Consider the following 26,592-nt stretch of genomic DNA (forward strand, 5'->3'; position numbering starts at 1 on the left):
CCTGTCGGGCTCCCAGAGTCTGGGCCTGCTGCTCTGACCCCTCTGGCCTGGCCAGGCTGGGAGGCCAACTCCGTTTCCTAGAGGCCCTCCCTGGCGCTGGCGTGCTCAGGGGCTCAGTGTGGGGCAGTCTGGATGCTCACAGGCTAGACAGGCAAGCTGCTGGGGCAGCCAGCCTGGGGCTGCCTGAGACAGTGAGAGACCAACCGGCTGACCCACTGGCCCCTGGGAGAGGTCTTGTTTATCCCACTGTCCTCCCTTATCTTTCTCTCCCTGCCCCCTCCTTTTTCTCTGCCTTAAACAGATTGTCTGTTTTGATATATGCCATGTGTAAAAATCTCAAAAAATACTAATAAAAAAGCAAAATTCACCCCAAACTTTGATACTCTTAACTCTTTGTTACACGTTTCCAGACAACTCTTGTTTCACGTTAATAATGACGGCAGTGATAATCACGGGCTGGTTTATCAGGTGTTGTGCTAAGCGCTCTCTCTGGTTTATCTCACGCCAACTGTGCACACACTACTGTTGCCCCCATTTTACACCAGCAGCCCTGGCACTCAGTGTCCGCGCGGTCAGCCGCTGCTGGAGTCAGCACTGGCACGGACGCCAAGTGGCCTGAGGCCTTACCCTGTGCTGATGTGAGGCAGGAGGGATGTGTGGCTCCCTGTGGGGTGGCATGCTGGAGCACCTGCCTCCCCAGGCAGCAACCGTCAGCAATGTGCTTGCTCTTCCCCAAAAAACTCTCTTGGCCTAGCATAAATTTGTAAATTTTGTAATGTCTTTTGCAAGTCATAGAGACTTTTTAAAGCAATCTGACCATTTACATTTATTGTTATAACAGATATATTTGTTGTTACTTCTATCATTTTATTTACATTTTCTGTTTTTATGCTTTTTTGCTGTTTTTCTAGTCTTCTGCATTTACTATATGATCTACCCTCCTTCACCTCCAGTAACTTGGAAGGTATATATCAGTTTTACTAGTTGTGGCTTTTATAACTTCCAATAGTATTCTTAAACTTTCATCTATCAACTTCAGCAGCTGATCAGTAACTGTTGATCCTTCTATGGAAGATTAGGAAATTAATGCAATTAAACTACTTCTTTCATCCCTCCTCCATCCTTTCTTTCATTATTATTGACTTGTTTGACAATTTTTGCCCCAACTTATTAAGGTTGACCTGCAAATTATTTTTACATTACATAGCTTTGTTTTCCAGACCATATGCTAAATGACTTCTGGTTTGTAATCATAATTATCACAGTAGAATGGCTGCAGAGGTCAGTTCTGGTACTCTCAACCTGTGATTTCGCCATTTATGGGGACTCTGTTTTGGAATAGAGCAGCCCGTGAGAGGTGATGGAGGGGGACGTGGAGTGGAGGTGAGATGGGTGCAGTTGCCAGAATTCTCTCCAACAGCAGAGGTGTGGCACAGTGCCTCTGCAGTGCGCTCCCTGAGGCTCTGAGCTGCTTGAGGTCACACACCTGGTTGGTTTGCAGAGTTAGGATTCTGATCTCAATGTCTTGCTTTCTGATGCAGTGTTCTCTCTAGGCCAGTGTTCCCTAAGGGTTGGCATAAGAGGTTAATTAATGTGGCATCAAACATGACATTCAAAAGCATTGAATCCTACCAAAATCCCAGCTGGCTTCTTGGAAGAAATTGACACGCTGATCCTAAAATTCATAAGGAAATATAAGAGACCCAAACTAACCAAAATGATGTTGAAAAAGAACAAATTTGGAGGACTCACTTTCTGACTTTAAAACTTACTACAGTGCCACATTACTGTAGCCAAAGCTACAGTAATCAAGATAGTGTGGCACTGGCAGAACGATAGACACATAGATCAGTGAAATAGAACTGCAAGTCCAGAAATAAATCCTCACATTGATTTTTGACAAGAGCGCCAAGACAATTCAATGGAGGAAAGAATAGTCTTTTCAGCTTGGTATTGGGACAACTGAACATCCACACACAAAGGAATGAAGTCAGACCTTTCCCTCATCCATAAAAAATTAACTCAAAATGGGTCATAGATCTAAATATAACAGCTAAAACTATAAAACTCTTAAAAAATACAGGAGTAAAATCTCCATTATTTTGGGTTAGGCAGAGCCTTAGAAATGACACCAAAAGCACAAGTGACAAAAGGAAAGAATAGATAAGTCCTTCTTGAAAGTCCTTCATAACTTCAAAGGACGCCATCAAGAAAGTGAAAAGAGGGGCCAGCCCCAGGGCCAAATGATTAAGTTCGCGCTCCACTTCGGTGGCCTGGGGTTTCACTGGTTCAGTTCCTGAACGTGGACATGGCACCACTTGTCAGGCCATGCTGAGGCGGCGTCCCACATAGCACAACCAGAGGCACTCACAACTGGAATATACAACTATGTCCTGGGGGGCTTTGGGGCAAAGAAGAAGAAGAAGAAAAAAGAAGATTGACAACAGATGTTAACTCAGGTGCCAATCTTAAAAAAAAAAAAAAGAAAGAAAGGGAAAAGACAACGCACAGAGTGAGAGAAAATTTTTACAAATGACATATCTAACAAGGGGCTTGTATCTAGACTATATAAAGAACTGTTACAACTGAATAAAAAATGAAAATAGTCCAATTAAGAAATGAGCAATGGATCTGAATAGACATTTTGCTAAAAAAGATTTGGCCAATAAGCACATGAAAAGATGCTCGAAATCCTTGGTCATCAAGGAAATTAGAATAAAAACCACAATGAGAGATCACACCACGCCCATGAGTATGACTAGAATAAAAAAGATAAACAATAACAAGTGTGGGAGAGGACGTGGAGAAACTTACCTTTGTCTACTGCTGGCAGGAATGAAAAATTTGCAGCTGCTTTGGGAAAGAGTCTGGTATAGATTTACCACGTGACCCAGCAATTCCATTCCTGGATATGTACCCAAAGGAAATGAAAACATGTCCACACAAAAACTTGTGCGTAATTGTTCAAAGCAGCATTATTCATAAGAGCCAAAAAGTGGAAATAACCCAAACATCCATCAACCTAGTGAATGGATAAATAAAATGTGCTGTATCTATACAATGGAATATTATTTGACAATGAAAAAGGAATTTAAGTACTGGTTTTTCTATAACATGAGAATCTTGAAAACATTATACTAGGTGAATGAATCCAGTCACCAAAGATCACATATTGTAGGATTCTGTTTCTATGAAATGTCCAGAATAAGCAAATCCATAGAGACTGAAAGTAGATTAGTGGTTGCCAGGGGCTGGCATGTGTGCGCATGGGGGTGGGGGGTGGTGGGGGAAATGGGGAATGACTGCCAGTGTGTACGAGGTTTCTTTTTGGGGTGATGAAAATGTTCTAAATTTGATTGTAGTGGTGGTTTAAGTGTACACTATAAGTGGGTGAATTGTATGATATGTGAATTATAGCTGAGTAAAGCTGTTATATATTAAAAAAGCATGAATCTTATAGTGAGAAAATTATTCTCTTTTCAATTCTATTTTAGACTTTCTGATTAAATCAAGGAGAGTCTCAGTTTGATGCTAACAAATCTTTCACACCTCTCTAGTGTTTCGTGATGGAGAGAGATCAGGATTCAGGCTCTGAGTCTTAGCAGAGAGGAGGATGCAACTAGAATTTAACAAAATCGGATGAGGCAAAAATCGTGATGACAGTGAAGAGAAGGCAGGAGCCTGGTGCCCGTGCTGGGTCTCCCGGGTGGGTATGGGCAGGGCGAGGCTGTCTTCCTGAGCCTGCTCGGGCCCCTCTGGGAGGCCGGAGCCATCAGCCTAACTTCTCTGAGCCTTCGAGTCCCTGGAAATGAAGCGTCCTGCCATGTGCAATTTTAGGGGAGTTTGAGTCCACACTGTATTTGAAGGCCATGTATAACACCTGGCTAACAGTGAGGACTCAAGCCCAGGGTCCCACGGGTGCCATCAAGCCCCTTGGGAATGAAGGCTGGAGGCTATGGTGTTGAGGTGCAAGGGGAGGCCAGGCATGGATCGGGGGACACTTCGGGGTCCACCTGGGCACAGGGAGAGGGCAGCTGTGGCCCCTCAGAGGCGATGATCCAGGGGAGAGGGGCATTTCTTGCTTTTAGTGAGTTTGTTTGGGCTCTTTCTGCTGGTGCTTTCCTGGGTCCTGTTGGAATTATAAAAGGATAAATGGCCCCTAAGTCATGGGTCCCCTGGGCCTGCTCCTCATTTTGCAGATGAGGGAACTGGGGCTGTGGAGGAAACGGGACTGGCCTGAGACCAGGATTGGAGAGCAGACTCTGTGCCCAGTGCTTGCTCCCCTGCCTGTCAGTCCCTCCACCCTGTGCGTTAAGCGGGGTCCGGCTTTCCTTAGTACGCAGCTGGGCATGGGACTCAGTGCTGGGGGATCATATCAGTCAGGCTTCATGGTTTCGAGCCTCAGAAACTGTATCTTGCCAGCTTAGAGCAAAGGAGGGCCTTTCTGGAGCAAAGGATCGGGAGGACCTGAAACCAGGTCCAAGAAGGGGCAGGGCCTGTGAGATCATCAGGGCTCCATGGCGGTCAGAGACAACCCTGTCTGTGGTCATTCGGCTCAGGAGAACCCTGGAAAGCTTTGCGCCAGCCACAGCCTCCCCTCTGATCTGGGAGGAAAAACCCTGGCCTACCGGCTAGAGGGAGAGGTGGCTCCCCAAGAGGGAGGATGGTTGTGGATGGCAGACGGCAAGAACCACGTGCGTCCGCCCAAATGAGGGGGAGCGTAGGGGAGGCAGGGGCTCTGCCGTAGGACATTCTAAGACAGACCTCTCCAGAAGGAGATGTTCTGGAAGGCATGGAGCAGGAGCTGACGGAGACGGAGGGGAGAGGACAAATCCCTCCTAACCCCATGGGTTTGCTCTCACCTGCTGGTGGCCGGTTCCCCCCACAGACGGCCAATGCTCCTTAAGGAAAAGTGGGGAAGTCGATTTGCAGAAACATCCTCTGTGACGCTGCACTGTAGAGGAGCCCACTGGTTAGGATGGCGTGGCTCACATCCAAAGGGAGTTGCTCACCCTGTGACTGCTCACCCGTGAGAGGCCAGCCCCCTCCCCATAAGGCTTCCAGGGTTGCACCGATCTTCCCCAGGTAGCTGGGAGGGGAAAGAGCATACCCAAGCAGGCAAGAAGTGGCAGACCCCATTTTGGCAGTCCACCCACCAGGCCATCATTACACCAGGCCTGGTCATGTGGCACATCTTCCTGCAGGGGATGCTGGTGCCCTGTTGCCCAAGTGAATCTTGTGGCTTCATTACCAGAAGGAAGAAGGGGAGAAAGGACATGGTTCTCTCGGGGCTAAAATCGCTCCAGGAACAGGAATCTGATCAGATGCCAGCATTTTGGGAATTCCTGTGGCAAGTGCTCATGTTGTCTGTGTGTGTATGTGTGTGTGTGTGTGTGTGTGTGTATGTGTTTCACAGCAAGGTCAAGTTTGGGCAACAGTGAGCTGATGCAGATGCTGCTGCCTTGTCCTCTGTCAAAGTCTGGGTCGTTCCCTTTTTTGAACCAGCTTCTTTTTTCATTCTATTCTTGATTGTCACCACTGCAACCTTGACAGATGCCTGACAGTCTTGGTGGTGGAGGTTGCAAGAATGACGAGACTGAGTGACAGACCTGGTCCCTGTCACGCACACGCAGGAGCCTGGCGCGTGCTGCGGCCTGCAGCCTCCACAGAAGGAGCCGGGGAGGATGGCACAGTGGGCGCCTGGCAGGTGGGAGCAGGGGGCATTCTTGCCTTCCTGTGAGACCCCAACTGTGAGAGTGTCAGCATTTTAAACACTTTAAAATTCAAAGTAACAGAGGATATCTGTTAAGCCTTTGGATTCTTATAAATTTTTGACGTTTTGTTTCCATGTCTAGTGACTACTTCATCATAAACCATGCAGCAGAGGAGCAGGGCGTGGATGAGGGAGGAGGTAGGACAGGCATCTTCTAATCAAGATCTGAGACCCAGCGACTTTATTTGACAACCAAAGAACTGCCAGGCTCTGGGTCCCTGCAGTGGCACCCGAGGGTTGGGGGCAGAGCCCTCTCAGTGAGTGTCCCTTCTGGTGGGGTTAGGCGGACAGTCATAGAGTTTGAGAGCAGCGTGGACCAGAGCCGTGGTTGGGGTGCCAGCCCCTCCGTGGGAGACAGGTGGCTCCCGCTAAGTGCCCTTCAGACCAGTGCCCTGCAGGGGTTTCTTTCATATGTATTGAGGGGGAGAGGAAATGGGTTCTGATTAATAAAAATTACAGGTAAAAGCGAATGCATTTGCCACTGGCAGCAGGAAAACCAGAGTCCTGGAAAAACTCAGCAAAACAGAGCTCATGTTCTGTACCTTGTTCTCTCGCTCATTTTCTTTTGCAGTTTTTTAGACAGATCATTCCTGGGATGTATACTAAAATACCTGACAATCAGGCAGTAAAATGAAGCCCGCTTTCTTTGTGGGAGCCCCTCACTGAGCATTATTCTGGTGATTAGCCGCTGGTCTCAGGGGCTTGTCCTCTGGTCCTGGGGCAGTCAGCACTGCCCTTGAGATGAGCAGTCTCTGGTCTCAGGGTGACCGTAGGCTGGTCTGGGTGTGGCCATCCATTGGTCTGAGCGTGGTCAGCTGCTGGTCTTGGGGCAGGTGCCACCGTGTTCATCAGCGCAGCGTGTGTGTGCTCTGCAGTGCCTGTTGGAGATGGTGATGCTGGTGAGGACTGTGGCCAGCCTCTCTGGGAGCGCTGGCAGTCACAGGTCTTTGGGTACCCGAGGAAAGCTGAGTAAACTAGCGCCATACTTCCAATTTATCTCAGTGCCCCCTAGTGTCCTCAGATGGGCACCTGGGAGAGGCCCTGCCAGGAAGCTTGGCCAGCTTGGGTCCTGGCTTCCTAACCATGGAAAGGCTGAGGGCAGCATCAAACAGATTCTGTGCCCTTGGCTCAGCCCAGCAGCCTTCCAGCAGGAGGCTGGCTGAGGAGGAGACCCCCAAACTGTCCTCTAGTGTCTCTCAGGCCAGGCCAGAGAGGGCTGCCCCTCACCAGGTTGGGTTCACTATCATGCTGGGTCCTTCCAGAATGACCCTGGGACCCTGGGACCCTGGGCCTGTGGCATAGATGGCTCCCAGCCTGGGATGCAAGGGTCCCTCCAGAAGAGGAGGTGGCCCCATTGGGCCCTGATGCCCCAATGTCCAGCCCTAATTGCCACAATAGACCTATTCTGGCCCAGGGGCCCACCCAGGAGGTGCTCCTTCCACCAGGGGCCTAGAGTCTGATTTCTAGACCCTGTGTGTCCCCGGCAGGCCTTCCTACCCCTGGGCCTTAGGTTTTGTCATCTGGGAAGCAAGCAGGCGGACTACATCTCCTGGGTTGCAGTGTGCTGCCTTTGTGTGCCCCAGTCCTGGGTGTGGCCCAGATTGCGTGTGCTCCCACAGCAGCCATACAAGGGAAGGGAAAGCCGGCCCCATTTACAGTGAGTAATGGAGGCCCAGGGAGCCTCAGCACCTTGGCTGAGGTCACCCAGCCAGACAGAAACGGTACCGGCAACCCAGATCGCCAGACTCACGGACCACCCACCTGCTACCGGCCCTCAGTTAATTCCTACACGTCCTTGAATGGGTTCTGTTAATGAGACGGGTTTGAAACACCAGTCTGCCCCCAAACCACGAACACAGGAAATGTCAATGGCAGCGTAGATGAAGGAACTCCTGTTGTTGTAAACACTCTCACCCATGTACCAACGGAAGGGGCCGGCCCACAGTGTCCCTGCCCTCCTCCTCCATGTCTCTCTCAGAGGTCCTGCTGTCTCAGGGTCATTCATTCACTCATGCCACAAGCATCTGCTCACCCCCTCCCAGGCCTGGAGAGGCCCTGGGACGTAGGAATGAGTCAGAGTGTGGGAGCCTGCAAGCTTCCCACAGGCTTCTCTTCCCATCTCTCCTCCCGCAGCCTGATGACCTCGGCACCTCGGTCTTGGTCCCTGTAGCTCTGGTTCCTGTCCTTCTTCTGCCTCCTGGACCCTTCCCTGGAGTCCGTGATGCTGCAAACCCTGTCCCCAGGGACCTGCTGCTCCTGCTCTCCGTCCCTCATCCCACCATGCTGCCCCTTCATCCCACCGCCCGCTGGGACCTGTATTAGTTTCCTGCAGCTGCTGTAACAAATCCCCGGAAACAACAGAGACTTGTTCTCGCACAGATCTGGAGGCCAAAGTCAAGATGCTGGCAGGGCTGCACTCCCTCTGGAGGCTCAAGGGGAGAACCCCTAGAGGGAGCCCCAGCCAGTTCCCAGAATGGGCAACAGGAAATACCAGCTTTTCTGATGTCTCAAGAGAATCTGGAAATTTGGTCATTTATGTGAAATCTCCTGATGTTTAAGTTGGAGCAACTAATTCAAGCTTTAAAATTCCTGAGTGAGGTCACCAAGTTGGCTGAGGAGACCCCAGCCTCCATCCCTCAACAGAGATCAAGAATTAGATAGCTATCCATGAACAAAAATAGCTCTGGGAGAACTCAGGAGTCCACTTAAGAAACTTCAGCAACACAGTGGAACAAAACCCTGAGGAATGGCCACATGGGAAGGGAAGGAAGAACGGCTTCATCTGCCTGCGTCATTCTGTCCTCCAGGCTGGCCCTACTAAGCATCAAGAGGGCACTCCAGCTAGAAAGAGTTCCCCTCACCAGGAAAGGCAGAGCAGAGTGAGTGACCAGCTTCCCCAGCCTTTTGGAGCACCACACGAAGGACCTGCTTCAATTACACCCCACCCAGAGACCAGCAAAGCTGAGATATCTAGAGGTGGCTAGGAACAAGGAAGAAGGGCACAGGGCTGCCAGTGTCAGCCACACAGAGGGAGTCGTCATGGTTCCCAGTGGCATGCTCTGTGGAGGACCCCAGCAGCTCTCACCACTGAAGAAACCAGCGACCGCACAGCTGCTGCAGACCTCTGCAGGTTTCATGGCTGAGGTTTTTGCCCCACTGGTTTTCATATTCACAGATACCAGCTGCCTCAGTCCCTCCAGCTTCATCCCCTGCCCCCTACCCATCCCCAGCCTCTGCCGCTGTGTGAGTACAAAATGCCAACTTAGACCCCTGTGGCTGACCCCCAGTGCCATGCATGCATTCAAGGCCAGACCCTCCAGCTGTGCACATGTGTACCACTCACCTGACTCCTGTCATCAGTCTCCACTGTGGTCTGCTCATCTGTGGTGAGACACTGCAGCCATGGGAGTGCACATTGACAGCCAGAGTCCCTGTAGCTGCTAGTGTGCCTGGAGTTGGCCCCAGTCCTTACTGATGGCCCCAGCCCTCCTCACTACATGTGTGTCTGCAACTGGCCCTGCCGCTGCACAAGTACCTGCAGCTGGCCCCTGCAACTGAATGTGTGCATACCAGCAGCCACCATTGCTGCTTGCCCTGGTCCCTAACTATTGGACCTGGAGGCACTGCTAAGGACCCCAACAGCTCTTGCAGCCACTGTGGTCCCCCTGCAGTGCTTGCTGTGGACCACACAGTTGTTAATGTCGTGGACCCTAGCACCCTGAGCCAATGTGATATCATGCCCCCTTCTCAACCTGGACCCAAAGCTGCCACATCCTCCCGTACTTGGTGCCCTGCAGCGCTAGATCCAGGGTCACAGCATGCTCCAGTGTGTCCCCACCCACAGGTAAAGGTCTTTATTTACTGAAGTCAGTCCATAGAGTCTGGAAATGTACAGACACCTACGCAAGGCTACAGAGCTCATGAAGAATCAGGGAAACAAGATACCACCAAAGGCATACAGTAAACTTCCAGTAACTGACCCCAAAGAAATGGAAACACATGAATTGCATGACAAACAATTCAAAATAATTGTTCTAAAGATACTCAGAGAGCTACAAGAAAGCACAGATAAGCAACTTAACAAAATCAGGAAAACAATTTAATAACAAAATGAGAAGTTTGACAGACATAGAAAACATAGAAAAGAACCAAATGGAAATTTTGGAGCTGAAGAATACAATTACTGAATTGAGGAATTCAATAGAGAGCTTCAATGGCAAACTGGACCAAGCAGAAGAAAGAGAATTAAACTGAAGACAGATCATTTGAAATTATGCAGTCAGAAGAGCAAAAAAGAAAAAAGAATGAAAAGGAATGAAGAAAGCCTCTGGGACTTATGGGACATCACTGAGAGAAACAATCTATGCATTGTTAGAGTCTCAGAAGGAGAAGAGAGGGAGAAAGGGACAGAGAGCTTATAAAAATAAGATAAAAGAATAAAGAAAGAAAACTGAGAACTTTTCAAACCTGGTGAGAGATTTGGATATCCTAGTTTATGAAACTAACAAGTCACCCCAAAATTTCAATCCAAAACAGTCTTCTCCAAGACACATAATAAAACTATCTAAAATCAAAGGCAAAGAGATATTTTCTTTTAAAAAGCAGCAAGAGAAAAAATTTCTCATACAAGGGAACCCCCATAAAGCTATCAGTGGATTTCTTGGCAGAAACCTTGCAGAACAGGAGAGAGTGGAATGATATATTCAAAGTACTGAAAGAAAAAACTGCCAACCAAGAATACTTTCCTCTGCAAAACTGTCCTTCAGAAATGAAGGTGAGATAAAGACTTTCCCAAGGAAACAACAGCTGAGAGAACTCGCCACCACTAGACCTGCCTCACAAGAAATGATGAAATGAGTTCTTCAAGCTGAAACAACAAGATGCTATTTAATAACATGAAAGCATGTAAAAATATTCAAAACACTGGTAAGGGTAAGTATACTGTCAAATTCAGAATACTTTGATATTGTAATGTAGTGGTGTGTTAACCATTTAACTCCAGTATAAAGGTCAAAGGACAAAAAGTACTAAGAATAGCTATAGCTACAATAATCTGTTGATGGATACACAATATAAAAAGATGTAAATTGTAACATCAAAAACATAAAATGTGTGGGGAGAATAAAAGAGTACAGTTTTTGTATACAAATGAAGTTAAGTTGTTATCACCTTAAATAGACTGTTATATCTATAAGATGTTTCAAATAAGCCTCAGGTAACCACACACACACACACACACACACACACAAACTACAATAGATACACACAAGATAAAGAGAAGGAGATCAAAGTGTGCCATTGTGGAAAATCGTAAATTCACAAGGGAAGACAGCAAGAGAGGAAGAAAGCAACAAAGGAACTACCAAATGGTAAAAAACAGTGAACAAGATGGCATTGGTAAATCCTTACCTATCAATAAATGGAGTAAATAGAGTTGGTTGTCCCTCCCCTTGAGCAGTGGCTGTGGGAACGCATACAGCCTGGGATGCACTCAGAACCAGCACACTGCAACTCAATTGATGTTGTCTACCTGCTTGCTTCCCAAGTGAAAAATTTAAATGGATTAAATGCTCCAATTAAAAGGCATAGAGGGGCTGAATGAATAAAAACATAAGACCCAACTATATGCTGCTTATAAGAGACTAACTTCAGCTTTAAGGACACATATGGGCTCAAAGTGAAGGGATGGAAAAGACGTTCCACACAAATGGAAACCGAAAGAGAGCAGGGCTAGCTATACTTATATCAGGCAAAGTAGATTTTAGGTCAAAAACTGTAACAAGAGACAAAGAGGGTCATTATATAGTGATAAAGAGGTCGGTTCAGAGAGAATATAACAATTGTAAATATATATGCACCCAATGTCAGAGCACCTAAATACATTAATCAGATACTAACAGATCTAAAGGGACAAATAGACAACAATGCAATAATAGGAGGGGCCTTCAGTGCCCCACTTTGAACAATGGATAGATCATCCAGGTGGAAAATCATTAAGGAAACATTGAATTTGAACTGTACTTTAGATCAAATGGACCTAACAGACATATGAGACATTTCATCTGACAGCAGCAGGATACGCATTCTTCTCAAGTGTACATGAAACAGTCTCCAGGATAAAGACCATATGTTAGGTCAAAAAACAAGTCTTAGCAAATATAAAAGGCTGAAATTGTACCAAGTATCTTTTCTGACTAGAATGATATGAAACTAGAAATTGATAACAGGAGGAAAAGTGGAAAATTTGCAAATATGTGGAAATTAAGCAACACATTCCTAAACATCCAATGGATCAAAGAAGAAATCAAAAGGGAAATAAAAAAATCTTGAAACAAACAAAAATGAAAACACAACACAGCAAAACTTATGGGATACAGCAAAAGCAGTTCTAAGAGCGAAGTGTATAGTCTTAAATGCCTACAATTAAAAAGAAAGATTTCAATAAACAACCTAATTTTATACCTTGAGGAACTCGATAAAGAACAAACTAAGCCCAAAGTTAGCAGAAGGAAGGAGATAACAAAGATTAGAGCAGAAATAAATGAAATGGAGAACAGAAAGACAATAGAAAAGATCAACAAAACTAAGAGCTGGTGTTTTGAAAGCTAAACAAAATTGACAAATTTTGTTAGACTAAGAAAAAAAGAGAGAAGTCTCAAATAAATAAAATTATAAACAAAAGAGGAGACGTTACAACTGATACCACAGAAATACAAAGGATCATGAGAGACTTCTATGAACAGTTATAAGCTAACAAATTGGACAACCTAGAAGAAGTGGATAAATTCCTAAAAACATACAACCTACCAAGACTGAATCATGAAGACACAGAAAATCTGGACAGACCAATAATGAGTAGAAGATTGAATCAGTGATCAAAAACCTCCCAACAAAGAAAAGCCAAGGATCAGGTGGCTTCACAGGTGAATTCTACCAAGCATTTAAAGAAGAGTTGATGCCAGTCCTCTCCAACTCTTCCAAAAACTTGAAGAGAAGCGAACATTCTGAAACTCATTTTACGAGGCCAGCATTCCATGACACCACAGCCAGGTAAGGACACTACAAGAAAAGAAAACTACAGGCCAGTATCCTCGATGAGTATAGATGCAAAAATCCTCGACAAAATATTAGCAAATCTAGTTCAACAATACATTAAAAGGCTCATACACCATGACCAAGTGAGATTTATCCCTGGGATGCAGGGATGGTTCAACATGTAAAATCAATAAACTTGATACATCTCATTAGCAGAATGAAAGATAAAAATCATATGATCATCTTAATAGATGCATAAAAAGCCTTTGACAAAATTCAACATCCTTTCATGAAAAAAACTCTTAACAAATTGGGTGTAGAAGGAACATGCATAAACGTAATAAAGGCCACACATGACATGCCCATAACTAACATCATACTCAATGGTCAAATATTGAAAGCTTTTCCTCTAAGATCAGGAATAAGACAAGAATGCTAGGAGCTCTAGCCAGAGCAATGAGGCAAGAAAAAAAAAAAAAGAAATAAAAGCCAAAGCCATCAGAATTGGAAAGGAAGAAGTAAAATTGTTTGTTTGCTGGTGACACAATATTGTATATAGAAGGTCTGAAAGACTCCACCAAAATATTGCTAGAACTGGCAACAAATTCAGTAGTTTCAGGATATAAAATCAACATACAAAAATCAGTTGTGTTTCTATATGTTAACAATGAACTATCTGAAAACAAAATAAAACAATCTCATTTTCAATAGCATCTAAAATACTAGAATACTTAGGAATAAGTCTATCCAAGGAAGTGAAAGATCTATACACTGAAAACTATAAGACATTTATGAAAGAAATTGAAGATACAAATAAATGGAAAGATATATTATGTTCATGGGTCAGAGGAGGTAATATTGTTAAAATGTTCATGTTACTCAAAGCTATCTATAGATTCAATGCAATCCTTATCAAAATTCCAAGTTCCAATAGAAAAAACAATCCAAAAATTCTTATGGAACCATAAAAGACCTTGAAGAGCTACAGCAGTCTTAAGAAAGAACAGAGCTGGAGGCATCACACTTGCCAATTTCCAGCTGTATTACAAAGCTATAGTAATCGAAACAGTATGTTACTGACACGAAAACAGCCAGACCAGTGAAACAGAATTGAGGGCCCAGAAATAAACCCATGAATATATTTGGTCAACTTATATTTGACAAGGGAGCTAAGAATGTTCAACAGGAAAGGATAGTCTCTTCATTAAATGATGTTGAGAAAACTGGATATTCCTATGCAAAAGGATAAAATTGGAGCCATCCTACACCACTCACAAAAATTAACTTGAAATGGGTTACACTTGAACATAAGACCTGAAACTGTAAAAGTCCTAGAAGAAAACATAGGGGAAAGCTTTTTGGCGTTGGTCTTGGCAATGATTTTTTGGATATCACATCAAAAGCACAAGCAACAAAAGCAAAAATGGACAGGCGGGACTACACCAAACTAAAAAGCTTCCGCACAGCAAAAGAAATAATCAAAATGAAAAGGCAACCTATGGAATGGGAGAAAATGTTTGAAAACCGTGTATCAGATAAGGGATTAAAGCCAAAATGTGTAAGGAACTCATGCAACTCAACAGCAAAAAAAACAAAAACAAGAACAAATCACTATGATTAAAAAATCAGGAAAGAACCTAAATATTTTTCCAGAGAAGACACCAGAGGTACATGAAAAGATGCTCAACATCACTAATTATCAGGGAAATGCAAATGAAAACCACAATGAGATATCACCTCACATCTGTTAGAATAGCTATCATCAAAAAGATGAGAGAGAACAAGTGTTGGCAAGGATGTGGAGAAAAGGGAACCTTGCGCACTGTTGGTGCAGCCACTATGGACAACAGTATGGAGGTTCCTCAAAAAATAAAAAATAGAACCTACTGTTTGATCCAGCAATTCTACTTCCGGATCTATATTTGAAGGGAATGAAATTACTATCTTGAAGAGACATGTGTGTCCCCATGTTCACTGAAGCATTTTTCACACCAGACATGGAAGCAACCTAAATGTCCATCTATGGATGACAAATTGGTAAGGAAATGTGGTACATATGTACAATGGAATATTATTCAGACTTTATAAAGAAGGAACTCTTGCCATTTGTGACACTATGGATGAAACTGGAGGACATTCTGCTAAGTGAAATAAGCCAGACACAGAAAGACAAATACTGTATGATCTCACTTATATGTGGAATCTAAAATAGTCAAACGCACAGAAGCAGAGAGCAGACTGGTGGTTGCCCAGAGGCTGAGGGGAGGGGGAAATGGGAGGCGATGGTCAAAAGGGACAAAATTTTAGTTGTGTAAGATGAATAAGTTCTGGAGATCTATTGTACAGCATAGTAGCTAAAGCCAACAATACTGTATACTTAAAATTTCCTAAGTGGGTAGTGTTTTTACCACCAAAAAAATGATAATAAAGGAGGTGGGAGGAAACGTTGGGAGGTGATGGATATGTGTATGGCCTTGATGGTGGTGATCGTCTCATGAGTGTTTACTTACCCCAAACATATCAAGTTGTATAAATTAAACATGTACAGCTTTTTACATGTCAGTCATACCTCAATAAATTGGTTTAAAAGATAAGCAGACAAACCCTGAGTGGATCGTAAGTATATGATCTAAAGGAAATCTATCTGCAGGTTGGACACGGTAGGGGCTCCCAGTGTGAGACCATTAGTTTATGGATAATGGACCAAAAATTCAAAGGTGTGGGAGCTGGGCGGGACATGACAGCAGGTTAGCCAGGGGGAGGGCAGGGCCATCTGCCTGCAGGGGGCGGGGTGGCAGTTAGGGGTTGTCTGAGTCAGGCACTGAAGGAAGAATTTACTAGATGGCTGAGGTGGGGGCAGGAGCAGGGCCTCCTAAGCTGAGGGCCTGGTGGGTTCAGGAGCCAGGAGGCCAGTGCTCACTGGATTGGAAGGATGGGGCCGTCCCAGTGACTGGTATGAGGTGTGTGAGCTGGGGGCAGGAAGGGCAATGGCCAGCTGAGAGCCTTAACTGCCGGAGTACAGGGCAGCCCGAATCTCTACAGAGATGGGAGTCCAGCAGGGGCTTTGCAGCAAGCAGGGCTGTGACTGGACTGAGGGGAGGCAGTGGCGCAGTCCTGGAGAGGCTGCGCCTGGGACTGACATGGATGAAGGTGTAGACACTGGGGGCAGTGGGGACCATGGCCAGGCACAGAGGCACATGCTCCATCCATGGCATCCACTGCAGTGTGGTCAGAGCCTGTGTTTCCCAAGGAAAACTGGAATTCCATTTTTGAAACATGAAACCTCATCATTTTGAGCGTTGGGTTCAGAATTTTAAACATATCATGTGGGTCCAGCTGAACGTGTTTGTAAGCAGGTTCAGCCCCTGGCTGACAGTTTTGACCTTTCTTTTGGACTTTTGGCTTAGGGTGGGCTGCACTGGTCCATATTTGGTGCGTCTTAGTGTCCTCCCGGGGCCGCACAGGCCCGTCACTGTACTGGAATTCCTTCAGGCTGTCCTTGACAGTTGGTCTTACAAACTCAGGTGGGGAGACTTGGGGGTTGGGCTGGGCATGACCCAGGCAGAACCCCTTCCCCAGACAGGGCTCACCACTGTCCAGTGGCCCTGGCCTCAGCGACAGGACCTGGAGGTTCTAGGCAGATGGGGCCTCTAGGGCCAACTGTCCATGCCCTCCCCGGTCTGGGGTTCAAACCTAGCACCTCGCTGGGGGCTGGGCAGGGTCAGCAGGGCCCTGCTTAGCCAGGTGGGAGGCTCTGCGCTCTGGTCCCTGCTCATTGCTCTATCTCCTTGGGCTGCTGTGCGCTGGGAATTTGAACCATCTTCTCTTTGCTCTGCAGGCTGGCCTGATCCGTATGGAGGAGGAGGAGTTCTTCATTGAGCCCCTGGAGAAGGGGCTGGTGGCAAAGGAGGCTGAGCAGGGCCGCGTGCATGTGGTGTACCGCCGGCCACCCACCCCCAGGTCCCCTCCTCTGGGGGGGCCACAGGCCCTGGACACAGGTAAGGCTGCTGTAGGTGGGCGGGCTGCGTGGTGAGCCCTGGCTGTCCCCTGGGGGACCAGGCACCCCTTCTGCAGGCCTAGTCCCAGGCTGATGCTGAGCCCTGCCCTTGCTGACTGCACTACACGGTGGGGATACAGGGCTGCCGGGCTGAGGGCTTCTCTTCTGGTGCACATGGGCCACAAGCCTGCAGGTCCAGGGCCTGCATAGTGGGCAGTGAGGGCTGCCTGAGGGTCCACCTTCTGCTGCCTAAAGGCCAACAAGTGTCAGGGAGCAGGGTGGCCCAGACCAAGCCTGCACCCTAGCCTGAGACCCAGCCCCGTGTCTCTAGTCTGTGCTTCTGAAGAGGATGTCTGCTGCTTGCAGACAGTCTCTCTCCTCTGTCTCTGTGCTGCCTGCTTGCCCTGCAATGGTAACAGCCCTCCTTGGCTGCTCCCAGAGAAAGGTCCTGCCGGGAATGGAGGGAAGAGAGACCCCAGAGGTGCTCCTGGCAGCCTCGGCGCCCGCACACAGACTCATGTCACTTTGTCTTTTTCAGCTTAGAATCAGACTCTGATTCTGGGCCCAGCAGCGTGGAAGGCACTGCTGGGTGGGCATGGTGTCAGTCCTGGCTGCAGCCTCTCGGGGCCTCCAGGAGGCCAGGCCTACTCACAGCCCGCACCTCCCCAGCCTTCTTGAGATCTTGTGTCCCAGGTTGCAGCAAGGCCAGGTTGGGCTCTGACCGTGGTCCTAGCAAGTCTCACGGTCCCCAGGGCTCCAGGGTGTGGATGAGGCTGCCTTGATTGCACCTAACTCTTGCGGGGCAGCTTAGCTCTCACCCTCCTGTCCTAGACCCCTGGCTGCCAACAGCCCTGGCAGGGGGCCAGCAGGCAGGGAATGGAGGCCTGGTCTTGGGTCAGGCTCATCTGCATATCTACGGGGAGCCCCGGAGGCCCCCTGGGCCAGCCCAGCCATGCCGTGATTTGCTGAGACACTGCCATCACCCCAAGCAGCCCTGGCTCATTTATTTTAGGTCTCTGACTTCTCAGCTTGACAGATAAATTGGGTGCAGCCTGGCAGGGCACCATGCTAATTTCAAGGAGCAGTGTCAGATACCTTTGCAGAGGAATCATTCCATCAGGAGGCCTGTGCTCTCCAGAGCAGATCAATACTTCCGGCAGCCGCTTCTTCCCAGGTGATGGATCGTGTCGCCTGGGCTGCTGGCAGCCTCAGCCCCTCCCACCTCTTTCTCCACCTTGGGCTTCTCTGCAGTGGGAGGAATGCAGAGTGACCCCTTGGGTGGGGGCAGGAATGAAACTGGGCAGGGGAAGTGCCCCAGACCAGAGATCATGGCCCTGGCCTTGCTCCTTGCTGGCTGGCTGCCCTTTGGCAAGTTTGGGCCTCTGGCCTCTGCCTTCTCATCTGTCCAGTGGGGTTGTAAATGCCTGTGACTCAGAGAGCTGAGGACCTGCCACTTCGGGCTTTGGGCTGGTGCTTCTGGGCTGGCTGGAAGAGTCAGGATGGTCCCGAGGGCCCTGCTCAGGTGGAGTGAGATGGAGCCTGCACAGAGGGACTGCTGGTGCCCTGGGCTGTGTCTGCAGTCCCAGATTCCAGGTGGTGCCTGTCTCCTGAACATGGCAGCCCTTCCCCATGGCTGGCGGCCTTGCCTTATTTTCTGGGCTTCTGTTGGTCTTTTGGCATCTTCTCTCCAATCTACCCCCCATCCGCCATCCACGTATCTTCAGTGAGAGTCTGGAACTCAGAACGCAGGAAAGGAATGTCAAACTCAGAATAAGCCCAGAAGCCACTGGCCCTAGAAGATTCTGGGTAAGGTCAACTGGTGGGTCAGGGGCTGAGGCTGCCCTGGGGGTGGGGGAGGGGAGCCTGTCCTAGGCTGGGCCCTTGGCCTCGGCCCCAGCTGTGGGTGTGTAGGCTCCAGGCTGTGGGCTGTGGGTGGTGGGTCCAGCCACAGGCCCCGGGGTCTGGGGCCAAGTGCCCTTTCCCTGACCTTCCTGCCCAGTGTCAGCATGACCCTGTGTGGGTGATTGCTCTGCAGAGCACATTTCTCCCTGGATGCGCCTGAGTGTTCCCGCTCGGCCAGGGCTGAGGCCCAATCACTGGCTGGAGGGGGTCCAGACACGTTTTAAGCCCGGGCTGGGCTGAGGGCCCACAGTGACCTCAGATGGTCAGCTCTCCATCAGCCTGGGCTTGCCGGGCCCTCAGCGGTGGCTGGGAGGCGAGGACAAGCAGTGTCCTGGGCTGCATGTGTGTTTTCTTCTCTTTCCTGCAAGAGGACATGGGCCACTGGGCTCATAACCCCAGGACCTCTGTCAAAGGTTTTCAGAGTGTGTGTGTGTGTGCGGGTGTGTGCGTGCACGCAAGCCAGGGGACCTTTTCTTCTGGTGAGTTCTGATGGGAACCCTGGCGTATCAGTGTGCTCTGGCAGAAGCTGGCAGGAGGTTCTGACTGGAGGCTTCCTCCTGCTCCTGCACGGCAGCTTCCAGAAGTGGCTTTGAAGCCCCCTGGCCATTTGTTGATGGGCAGTGGATATGATGGGCCCTCTGAGGAAGGGCAGACATCTGTCCCAGGCTCCTGGTCTGGGAGATTGCCTAGGTGTGGGGGTGGCGGGGCGGTGCGCATCCCACGTGGCTCCTCTAGGGCATTGAGACCCATTGCCCTGTTTTCCCCCATCGGCCAACAGGCTTCTTGGTGTGTTCTCGGGGACTCACGGAGCCTCAGAGCATTGTTGTCACTAAGAGTCTCCATCATCTGAGGTCAGTTGCTGGATTGCAGGCTGCCCGGCAAAATGGTTGGAAGATGAAGGTTTTTGTGTGTGTTCTAGGACTCAGGCCAGGGTGTGTACACTGGGCGGCGTAGTGCATAACAGTGTCGCCCTCAGGCACTGGAGGAGGGTATGAGGGGGGGCAAGGGGTTGGGGGAGACAAGGGAGGACCTCTTCTCTCCTCACTGACCTTGCGGGTATTGCAGAAGCGTCTCTGCTGAGCTCTGCTGGGCCTGGGAGCCCTGCCGGTCGGAGGGCAGAGCTCCGAGGCTGGGGTGCCAGGGCAGCCATTTGAGGAGAGGCAGTTGGGGTGTCTCCAGGCCACCTCTGGGCTGGGCCTTTCCCTGGCACCCCTAGTCCCGTTCTCTGTCCTCCCCAGAGCCAGCCCTGCACCCAGGAGCAGTATGTTGAGGGTGCTGTGTGACGTTGGCCTCTCTGGTGTTTGCACACGTGTGTGTGCATGTCTGTGTTTGCACTTGTGTGCGTGCATGTGTGTTTGCACTTGTACACATATGTGGACAGGGCCTCACTGTGAGTTCTGGGCCTGTGCCTGAGCCCTGCCCTGGCTGCCATCTGTCAACCCTGTCTGGGGTTGTTGAGGAGGAGCCAGGGCCTGTGGGTGCACAATGAGGAGCCCTAGCCTGGCCGGAAGCCCTGCTCGGCGCTTGCCCTGGGTGATCCTGGCAGGTCACTCCTCGCTGAGTCTCAGGCTGCTACGACACGTTACCGCCAACCCGGTGGCTTAAAACAGGAGTTTGTTCCCTCCCACTTCTAGAGGGCAGAAGTCTGAGACCAGCATCACTGGGCTGAAGTCAAGGTGTCGGCAGGACTGTGCTCCTTCCTGGGCCTCGGGGCGGGGGCAGGGGATCCGTTCCTTGCCTCTCCCACTTCTGGTGGCTGCTGGCCTACTTTGGCGTGTCACCCCAGACTGCCTCTGTGCTCACATCGCCGCCTCCTCTTCTGTGTGGTTTAATCTTCCTTCCTCCCTCCTGTATGAGGATGCGTGTGGTCACATTTAGGGCCCGCCTTGATAATCCAGGGTGATCGCCCTTGTCTCAAAATCTGTAATCTAATCACGTCTGCACAATCCTTTTTTGCGTCTAAGGTAACATTCACAGGCCCCAGGTATCTTTAGGGCCATCAGTCAGCCTAAGCGGGAAGTGAACCAGCCCTCCTGGAGGAGGCGGGCCGTGTAGCGAGCGGGCGCCTGTCCGTGAGGAACACTGCTGCAGGCATCCCCCCCTCCTTGGGGGACGGGGCTCGGGCACAGCCAGGCAGGCCCCTTGCCTTTCTTCTGCCTCTGCTGGACTCCCGTCCAGTCTCAGCCAGACTGTGGGGCCTGGAGAGGCTGGGCCACACCGCGGCTGGGCTGACCCCAAGACTGTGTGCATGGAGAAGCCAGCCTTGCTCTTAGCACCAAGGGGGCCTGAAGTTGGGATTCTGAGCAGGTCCCCACAGGGTCCCCCTGGGCACGTGGTCTCTGTCAGGCACGCAGTGCCGTTTGCAGGAAGTCCTGGCCTGCCTAGACCAGGGCTGCAGACTCAGAGGCCTATGGACCTGGCAGGCAGGGCCAACGAGGATGGCGGCAGAGCGTGAGGGAGGATCACCCCACCCTTGGCCTGGCTTCCACTTCCCTGCTTTGATACAATCGTGGACGCAGAGCGGCCTTCTCAGCTAAAAGGAAAACCACGCAAGCACAGTGGCACGTAGCACCCAGCCCTGGCCTCATGGTGGGCAGAGGGCAGAGATGACTCCTTCACAAAGGGCAGCCCATCCTTGGCTCGCTCCCTTGACCCCCTGACTGCGACCTGGTCGGTGTGTGGGCCTGGGGCAGCCGTCCTCTTAACATCAATGGTCCTTAGAATAAGAACTTTGGTGTGAACTCTCCTGATTTTAAAATGCTCCTTCAAGTTTCTGAAAAGCACCAATGGGCCAAATAAAACAGGGCTCTCGTCGGCCCCCTGTGCTTATGAGATGCACAGGCGGAAGCGTCCTGGGCGCTCCTCACGGGCTGCTCCTGTGGGCGCCTGCAGCCCGGCGTGGCCCTGGATGGAGGGGCTGTGAGCTGCTGCGGGCCCAGACTCCGGCCGCGGCCTGTGGGGCTGCGCCTCACACGCGGCTCTGGCTGAAGGAAGAGCGGTCGGACGGCTCAGTGCCTGTGACCCAGCGGCCTCCTTCTTGGAAGCAGCTGGTGCCAAGCCTTGGGCGCTGTCAGGCCGCTCGTCCTCCCTGGCGGGCAGAGGAGTGCCCTGCCTGCCGGCCGACGAAAGCCGCGGGGAGGGTGCGGGATGCAGCGCAGCCCAGCTTGGCCGCCCAGAGTCCCCTCCTGACCCTCTGTGCCTCTGTCCCGTCCTTGCCTTGAGCCATACAGGCGTTTTCCAGGCTGCCCAGGAGCCAAAGGGCCCACCTCCAGAGAGAAGGTGCACAGGGCAGGAGCTGAGGGCAGAACGAATGCTGGGTGCTCTCCGGGGCCGCAGCCTCGAATGTTCCAGGGCAGGCAGCGGGCAGCCCCGGGAGGGTGGGGGCCTGACAGTTCTGTTTTGGCTAGCTCACTCTGGTCCAGGCTAGGGGCAGGGAGGCCAGAGCAGCGATGTGCACTGGGAGACTGGAGCCCTGTCGGGACTGGCCAGGGGTGGGAAGCGCGCAAGGCTCCGCTGTTGGCATGAGTCCTGGGGGAGAGGGCCCAGCCGGGGAGCCTGGTGGGCTGGGGGGTGAGGAGCCAGGGGTGGGGGGCACTGACCTGCTGGAAGTGAGCAGGAGGGTTCGCCTGCAGCCACTGACGTCTGTCTGGGTTTCCTGTTGCCACTGTAACAAGTTACCATAAACTTAGTGGCTTAAAACAACCCAGATTTATTCTCTTACAGTTTTGGAGGTCAGAAACCCAACATAGATCTTAAGGGGCTAAAATCCAGGTGTCGGCAGGGCTGGTTCCTTGCGGAGGCTCTAGGGCAGTCACTTCCTCACTCTCCCAGCTTCTGGTGGCCGCCCGCATCCCTTGGCTCGGGCCGCATCACTCCCGTCTCTGTCTCCCTGCTCACAGCGCCTTTTCCTCTTCTGTGTCCGACTCCCTCTGCTTCTCTTATAAGGACACTTGTGATTACATTCGGCCCACTGGGATAATCCAGGAGACTCTTCCCATTTCAGGGTCCTTAATCACACCTGCAGAGTTCTTTTAGCCATATAAGACGACACTCATAGGTTCTGAGGATTAGGATGTGGGCATCCTGGGGGCCGTGGTTCAGCTGACACCATGTCTGAGTGTTGGAGCCTGAGACCCTGGTGGAAGGGGAGAGAGGCCCTTGGCAGGCTTTGCACCCTGAGCCCCAGGCCTGGCCAGAGTTCCAGTGCTGGGGCCTGGGTCCCTGTGTCCCCAACCCAGGCACTTCTTAAGCCATTCGCCAGAGCTCTAGAGTGTAGCTGAGCACTCTCAGGTGGTGACTTGGGGCCTCTCCTTGGGGCTTGCCCCTGGGCCCTGCCCAGTAGGCTGTTGCCAGCTCACCGAGTTCCAGCTGAAAGTCTGGGCACCTTGGGCTTGACTCCTGGGCCTCCCAGTTCCTCCTCCTCATTCTTCCCCTGGGCTGTGCCTGCGGCTTGGGGACCAGAGGAAACCCAAGAAGAAGCTCTGATTGTGAAACCCGAGATGGCCGGCCCGGCTCTGGGAGGCATGTTTCAGAGCTGAGCGCATCCTTGGCAGAGGTCTCCATGCTCCCACCGCTCTGCGGCTGGCCCCCTGGACAGCTGTGGGAGATGCCAGTGTGGTGACGTGGCCTCATGCCAGGAAGGGTGGGCGGCGTGGGCGCTGGGCAGCCTAGGCTGCATATTCTTCGAGGCCTGGAGTTGTCTGGGGTCAGACTTAGGAGAGCGCTATAGAGCTGTTGGTAGAGCTGGGGCACTTTCTGCCTGGGGTCTGCAGCTCAGAAGCCCTGCCGGGTGGGCCAGGAAGGCAGAGATGATGCTAGGTGTGGCCCCCTCGATGAAGTCTGTGACTAGTACTCTGCCTGGCTGGCGCAGACAGCCCGTGTCCTCAGCTCCTCTCCTCAGACTTAAATTTCCAGATCCCCATGTCTCAGGCTTGCCCTCCCCCTTCCTCTCTCTTCCCACCTCTGTGCAGGCTCTGGTTCAGGGGTAGAGCTGGCCAGTGAACATGGCCCGGGAAGTACCCAGCTCTTTGCTGGAGCATAGCAAAGAACAGGCAGAGATGAACAGATGACGAATGTGACCTGGGGACAGCGGCTTGGCTCTGGCCTGGCTGCAGCTCCAAGTCGGACAAAGGGTCAATTCTCAGAGACAGGCAGTGGTTCTAGGCACGTCAGCACCTGCTCCCAGCATGGGGCTGGGGAACGGTCTGAGTTGAGGGTGCCTGCCTGGGCAGCTTACCCAAGCCCACAGGGTCTCAGTTTCCTCACCTGTGGGATGGGTGTGAGGTCACAGGAACTGTGGGAATAGATAAGCAAATCCTCGTCTCGCCCTCCGCCGGCCCTGCTGCATGCTTGCTGCTGCGCGTCATTACGATTCTGGCTCGTGCGTCCTCTCCACCCTCGCCACCCCTTCTCCAAGGCTGTGTCTTCCACAGACATAATTAACTGATGTTCTTCCTTTCCTTTCCTTGGATTTCTGTTGTGAATGTCCCCCATAGAGCTTCCTGCTGCACACTGTAAGCACGCCCCACTTCAGATAACGTGCAGCCCGGCGCAGCCGTGCTCTGCTCCGGGTGTCTGGAGTCTAACTGGCAGGAGTAACGTGCCTGGTTGTCACACGGCCTGTGGGCTCTACATGGTCCCCAGTACAGCCGACTAGAATGTTTCTGGGAGATATGTGATGTCTCCAGGGACCACTTACTGTGTCTGTGGCGTTTGTGCTTCAGATGTGCCTGCAGGCCTGCGAGGGGCAGGAGGTGCTGGGCCTGAATACCCTTGGGGATCCTGATGAAACCTCCTCCACACCCCGGGTACCCCTATGGGACAATTGTGAAAGAGACATGGCTTCCTGCGTCTACACGATGGGGGACAGAGGGACGGACGTCCCACAGGGGTTCCTTGCAGAGGTCTCTGAGGGAGGCAAAGGGGCCGATGAGACTCAGCGTCAGAGGGATGGGGCTGCAGAGACAACTAGAGCCATGTCCGAAGAGGATGGAAGGCTCTTACCCAGAAGCAGAAGCTGGATTTGGGCCTGAGGTCCAACCTGTCCCAGTTGGAGACCTCTGACCACAGGCCCCATTTCCTCTCAGAATTCTCCGCAGGTTGGCAAACACTTCAGCGAGCTCCAAGCCTGAAGTGTTTTCTATAAAAATTTCTAGTTTTCCTTGACCCATTTCTCTTTGAAGTTAATACCAAACCGTGCTGTGCACTTGGCCCTGAAGGAAGTCTGAGCTGGGAAAGGTCGTGCGCTGAGGTGGGAATGTTGGTGTCTGCCTCTCTCCCTCCCACCCTCAGGCTTAATTTTTCTGTCCCTCAGTCTCACCCTCTCTCTTGCACACACACACGTGCACACACACATTTGGAACTTGGGCTGGATTCTTGAGTGGGGGTGTCTGTCCCAGAGCCTTCACCTTGTCCCCATTGGCCTGGGCCCAGTCCTGGGTGTGGCTTCACCGCGACCCTGGGCACGGCCTCGGAATGCGCCTGGGGCTGAGGGGAGAGCCTGGTGGGGAGTCCAGCTGGAGCATCTCCCACAGGAGTCCAGGCAGGATGAAGGCGCACACTTGGGATGAGTCGGGGCTCTGGTGAGAGCTTGCATGATGGCTCAGGATTCAGAGGAAGCAGGACCAGGACCTGGTGGTGGGGATGGCCTGGGAGCTGGGCCTGCACGGGGAGGTCGATGGCGCTGATTTGGGCTAGGAAGGGACCAGGTGCCTGGTGATTCTCCCTTGTCATGGCAGGATTAATAAGAATAACTACTGTCCTCCTGAGATGGCACACAGGCCATGAGCAGCATCTTCATTCTTTCGTTCACTCATTCATTCATTCAACGCGTTCTTACTGTACACCCACCTTGTGTCTGGGGCTGGATCAGGTGCTGGGGATTTGGCAGGGAATGAGCTGGATGAAGCCCCTGTTCTTCCAGAGCTCACCGGCCAGCAGGAGACACAGTGAGCAGGTGCTGCAGAGAAGGGTAAATCCGAGAACTAAGAAAAATTGGAAGAAGGGGAGAGAGAGAGGGTGGGCAAGCCGGGGAGCCACTCCTGCTGGGTGAGATGACCCTGGCCGGCAGGAAGGCCCAGCCCCAGGAGACGGCCCCAGACAGAGGGATACAGGAACACTCGGCACCCACTGAGGGGGGGTCATCCCCGTGTGACCGGGGTGCAGAGAGAAGGCCTTGTGCTTGTAGCCCAGGGAGTACCAGGTAGGGGGCCGGGGTAAGACCAGGGTCTTATTCTCCAGGCGATGGGGAGCCTTGGGAGGGCTCTCAGTGGTGACAGTGGGAGCAGGGAGGCCTGTGAGGGGCCTGGGTGGTCCTGGTTTCCGATGACAGATGGCCCAGTAGATGGGTTCAGGATGTGTTTGCAGGTAGAGCTCACAGCACATGGGTGTGAGGGACGGGATCAAGGAGAGGCCCGAGCAACCTGGAGGATGGCAGGTGGTTGTGCCTCAGACTGAGGTGGGGATCCCGCTGATCCCATTTGGCTTCCAGACTCGTGGGGCGGCCTCCCAGGCAGGCGGGCTCTGGGGTGTGCTTGCAGCTCCTCTTGCCTCGGAGACAGAGGCCCTGCTCTGTGGGCCAGGGTGGCTGGGCATGGTGTGAGGTCCAGGGTCCCTGTGGACATTCATGTGCCCTTGCCTCTTTGGCAGGCCAGGTCCCGCTTCCCCAGTCTGTCACTTTGGGGAGGGCCCAGACCTGGCAGGGTGGATGGAAGCTTGTGAGAGCAGGCATGGTGGGCTGTGTGCCTGCTTCCGAGGCCTTCTGGGCAGAAGCCTGCTGTCTACCCAGCTGGGCCAGAGGCAGTGCTGGTCAGCTGCTTGCACAGCCACTGCCCGGATGGTGGTAACAGCCCTGCCCCTAGTGCAACCTCTCTTGGAACTTGGGTTT

General features: G+C 51.3%; 1 protein-coding gene across 2 annotated transcripts in view; it reads left to right on the plus strand.

Annotated features, from left to right (window-relative positions):
- The window catches only part of ADAMTS2 (ADAM metallopeptidase with thrombospondin type 1 motif 2), a 217,682-nt gene that overhangs the window by 48,651 nt on the left and 142,439 nt on the right, over window positions 1–26,592 (plus strand). For both annotated transcript variants that reach the window (XM_023617040.2, XM_023617041.2), the window contains one exon: window positions 16,647–16,806. In XM_023617040.2, the coding sequence (XP_023472808.1) occupies window positions 16,647–16,806 (160 nt within the window). The remainder of the gene's footprint in view (window positions 1–16,646; window positions 16,807–26,592) is intronic.

This window comes from Equus caballus, chromosome 14, assembly GCF_041296265.1.
Source record: "Equus caballus isolate H_3958 breed thoroughbred chromosome 14, TB-T2T, whole genome shotgun sequence".
Taxonomy (NCBI): Eukaryota; Metazoa; Chordata; class Mammalia; order Perissodactyla; family Equidae; genus Equus; species Equus caballus.